The sequence below is a fragment of the Pseudorasbora parva genome, chromosome 7 (genome assembly GCF_024679245.1).
Source record: "Pseudorasbora parva isolate DD20220531a chromosome 7, ASM2467924v1, whole genome shotgun sequence".
In the NCBI taxonomy this organism is placed as follows: Eukaryota; Metazoa; Chordata; class Actinopteri; order Cypriniformes; family Gobionidae; genus Pseudorasbora; species Pseudorasbora parva.
Genome location: NC_090178.1, coordinates 27735289 through 27740033, shown reverse-complemented (window position 1 = coordinate 27740033; position 4745 = coordinate 27735289). Strand labels below are relative to the sequence as shown.

Here is a 4745-nt window from a genome sequence, read left to right as displayed (position 1 = left end):
CCTGTGGTTTCTCGGCAGAGCATAGACAATCGCTGGAACAGATTGGCATTGGTGCCTAGAATCACAGGTGTCTTTTCAGGGCTTTTGGAACTTGGACAAATCAGGGCAAGGACGGAGAGTGTCTCCTTTGCGCCAGTGACCTTCTCGGGAAACTCCATTTCCACAACTACATATCCCAAGTAAGGGTAACTTGTGTCACTCAGCCCCCATATCGCCAACCCTGACACTGGCTAAATTGGGATATTAGGTAAGTGGTGTTTGTACCAGGTCTCAAAGATAATGGTGATTTGAGAACCACTATCCAAGAGGGCTTCACAGGGCTGGCCATTTATCTTTACTGGTATGATTGAACAGGGGCCGATCAATCCTTGAGGAATACCTCTTTCAATGGTGATTACTTCGCTCTTCTTCGCTGAACATACTGTGTGACTACCTCCGGCCGTTTTCACAGAGTGATCACTCTGTTTAGCTCTCTTTAGGGCGTGTATCAGCTTTTGTATCACTTTGGCCTGATTCTCTGCATTCTGGCATTTTACAGAGTAATGGCCGCTTTCACCACAGCGATAACAGAAGTTCCCATCCGAGTCGTTATAGGATTGTCTTCCACTATCACTAGATGCTTGTCTCGATGACTCCACTCGAAGTACTGAAGTAGTGGACTCAGAGTTCTTAAATTTCTGTTCTGTCAGTTGCTTTTGCAGGTCATTCACTTGTTTTCTCAACACAGCTACTTCACTCTCACTACTTGTCTCTGGGGTGTGCATCTTTGTCATAGCCTCAGGTCTTTTACGGTCTGCTACTACCTGTCTAGGCAAAGTACTCATGGCAGTGAACATTGATTTGAGTTCTTGGATTTCTGTTCTTAACCGCTCGACATCATCCTGCCTACTGTCTGTAGTCGGATTTGTGCGGACACTTCGGACAGAGGTGTTCAACTTCATCCTTGATGACTCATATTCCTCTTCACTTCTGATCTCACTCAGCAGTTCCAAGAATGATGGAGGGTTTTCCTTTCTCTCTCGGAGTTTGAGCTGAACAAGCATCATATCTGCGTGTATAGCTCCTCTTAGCAGCTGCTCCACTCGGGCGCGGTCAGTACGACTTGTGGGTAAACCTCCTCGACGAACTACTTGGGTTAATGACAGTTCTATGCGCCGTAGAAAGTCAGACATCTTTTCCTTGGGCTGCTGCTGTAGCAATCTAAAGGCAAAATACAGGTCTTCGCCAGTCTCAGCAGAACCAAATGCACTCTCGATGGCTTCTAAGCACAGAGCAGGACTAACATCTGGATCAGCATTCCGCACAGCCTTTACAACAGCCAGAGCAGGGCCTTTCAGGCTTTCCATGATGCGTCGTCGTTTCTCTTTATTTGAACACTCGCTCTCCTCGACCATTAGGTGTGCATGTTCCAACCAATGTTCAAGAGACTCTTCTCCCACTGGAGTTGGCACAGTTCCTGAGAACACTCTCAGTCGACGGTAACTGCTGTTCTCCCCCGACGGTTTCCCCATCTTGGTAAGCAAATCACCTACCGCACGAATAATGGACTCAGCCGAGCCACTCTCTTGTGTTTCCTCCAACAAACTCTTTAACGGGCTGGGGGGAGCATGACATTCAGAAGCCACGACAATCCTCCAACTTTTCGTTTTACCTTCGGGCAAAAGCTCAGGAGGGACTTTGGTTGGATCCACCATCTCTTTGCACTCGCATAGCACTTTGTGGCTATCCAGCTTCAGACTGATAGTCCGTCCTCTCACTCATACTCGCCCTAGTGCTTTGATGGTTCCTAGAGCTTCTTCGACCTGGGCAGTTGCAACATCTTCTGGTATCAGTAACATGAGAGCATGGGCATCATCCATTTCTTCTCTTCTGCACCAGTCTTTGAGCTCTTGGACTAACTCCACTGCACTATACTTAGCTTCCATTCTCTATTAGTTTTTTTTTTCTTTCAGTAATTAGTGAGTAATTCCTCTGACAAACTAACAAATCTTTCTCCAATTTATAACACTATTAGCAAAAATCACTAATTAATTACTTGCATTAATTAATTATCCCGGACGAGCCCCCATTTTATGTAGCGCTCCCTTAGCGTGTATTAGCCTTTGTTTTATTGAAGTGCGCTCCCCGAATTCCTACTTGGTGAAAGATCTCTCTTTTATGTTATTAATTAATGCACCAATGTAAATTATTAATGTTTTCACTATATGTTCACTTTTATTCCTAAGAGTCACTTAATTTATAATAAGCACACAATGTCTGTATAGCTAAAATAAATTAAAATATTACTTTGATTGGAAAAGAATTAGGTTACTTTAACACACTAAATATGTTCACTCTAAACCAAATTATTATACGCTAAATTATATTATTTACTTAAAATATATATCACCTGTATAAATATATCAAACCCAAATATAAAGACAACCTTCACAGGAAATAGTTATAAACTATTTACTTAAAGAAAATATAAAATTTAGAAATATACAATTTGATTCAAATAAACAAATCCAGATAATCACAATTCTCTTCACATTAAATTCCCCAAATTAAACCAATCCAAAGTATAAATCTAATGCCGGCAAATGACTACATGGCCATCAAAATGAATAAACAAAATGAATACCCTGGTAGTCAAATGAATACTCGTGGCAGGCCTGTTGTGTAGCTAGAGATCGTTGAGACCTAAAACACAATGGTCGCTTCACGCCTCGGCGCAACACACAAAATAAACTCACGCAACGGAACTGATGAGTCGCCGTGTCGTCCTTCACGGCTCCCGAACACGATGCACCCGATACTCAACGGCCTTGAAGACTCCCTCCACTCCTTCACAGTCTTTTTCCTCGGCGATTAGGCTTTTCAGGCCATGCACTTAACACAGCAACCGAGCAGGCTACTCGCTGGCAAAGTCCCTTTTTTTTCCTCGTGTGTGGTAATTAACAGTCCACACTTTCTCCTATGGGGCTAACTATAACCACAAAGTCCACGATCGGAACGATCGCACTGTAACAAAGTGTCTGTAACTCACTCTTCGCGCAGTATACAATGTCACTTATGATAACAAATGTTAAACTTGGTGTTTTACCGATTTTTAACTTGTATCTCTCACAGCACAATCTTCACGTGTCTCCATCTCATAGCAGCCTTTTCCTCTTCCCCTTTTTCCTCATTACCTCTCACCCCGCTTCTAATTGGACACTCTCACGGGTAAATGCATTTTCAAACAACTTAATATATTAACACATATAAACATAGTATAAACACCTGTATCAAAGTGAAATGTATATTACAATGAAAATAACCAAAATAAAATATTGGGTTATAGAAATACTCTTTTTTTTCATAGGGCTACATCTGATTAGTGTTTGATTTCTCCCACCTGTTCCCTCGTGATTTCTTCCCTTTATAAGCTCCTTGTGTTTGTCAGTCTGTCGTCGTTTTGTCTATGTGACCCTGGTTCCTGTTTCCACTCGTATGTTGAGTTTGTGTTTATAAGTATATGTTTTCCCCCTAGTGGGTTTTTGGTGTATTTAGTTATTGTTTTTTTAAAGGGGAGGGGGGGGGGTGAAACACTCAGTTTAAGTCAGTGTCATGTCAATCTTGAGTACCTATAGAGTAGCATTGCATCCTGCATATCTCCGAAAAGTCTTTATTTTTTTAATAATTATATAAGAAAGATGCGCTGTTCCGAGTCTTTCCGAAAAAAGCCGAGCGGGTGGGGGCGTGTCGTGTGAGCGGAGCTAAATAATGACGTGTGCGCCGCCGTGTTGAGTGCGTCGTAAAGCTGTGTCATCCCTAACAGCGGGAAAAACTTTATTCAAAATAAAAATATGGCTTTTAATCAGATACAGCCATCTATGATCCGGAATCAGAGGCTGCAGTTGAACAGGAGCAGCAGCAAAAACGACTAGAGCAGGACGTCTCTGTGTGGTACAAGTTATACACTAACTATATAATATGCTTAGCGACTTGTGTTATTTACATATTTATACTTGAATTATATCGTCGTATTTTTGTCTTTGAAGGTGTACATTTGGGAAGTGCAGTTGTGCACGTGTGTGTGTGTGTTTACGTGTGGTTTGTGTAGACATGGTTTTGCACGGCAGGCTAGTGTTTACATAGAAAGACACGGAATAGTAGCGCATTTGAATGAAGAAGCGTGCTTATTTAGTTCAACATATTTCCCCACTCTTTGTGTATTGTTGTTTGGAGTGCTTTTACAGTACACAAACATAAAGTTACACATATAGTGGCCAGCTAAACAAATGTACACGCACTACACATCGCATGCTCCATTGATCAATTAACTATACGTGATCATGTTTGGGCTACTTGATGAGCATAGGCAAAAACACATACATTTGAAGCAGTCTAACTCACCGCCTGCGGTTCTAACGTTGGGACCTTTATCGTTGGGACTGCTCCATCCTTTAGCATTAGGCGATTGGAAAATCCGGCGTCGAGCTGGGCCTTGTTTATGAAACAGTCGGCACCGAAATGCAGCGAACAGATATAAACATTCGCGCAACTCAGTTGCTGATCTGGAAAAGCAAATTCCATCCACTGTTGCCTTAACGCAGGGTTTTTGGGGAATCTGTGCAGGACTGTCTTGGTCTGGCAACCAAAAACGCACTTTTTTGGTGACATTGTTAGTTGTGCACATCACCTGTGCAGCGCAGCCTACGAGCCAGCGCTTTGATTGGCGTAGCCTGTTACTTTCGCTCTCTCCCTCTCTCTCTCTCTCT

The 4745-nt window shown here is 42.5% G+C and overlaps 1 protein-coding gene across 1 annotated transcript; it reads right to left on the bottom strand.

The window, feature by feature from the left end:
* Positions 1–230: 230 nt before the first annotated feature.
* On the bottom strand, positions 231–1694 carry LOC137083926 (zinc finger CCHC domain-containing protein 18-like). The gene has a single exon (XM_067449864.1). It carries the CDS (start codon positions 1692–1694, stop codon positions 231–233), a length of 1464 nt encoding a protein of 487 aa, XP_067305965.1.
* Positions 1695–4745: the final 3051 nt, after the last annotated feature.

What these genes read in the sequence shown, in the direction of transcription:
- LOC137083926 (XM_067449864.1), bottom strand. Translation starts at nt 1,694, where the DNA reads ATGGTGGATCCAACCAAAGTCCCTCCTGAGCTTTTGCCCGAAGGTAAA.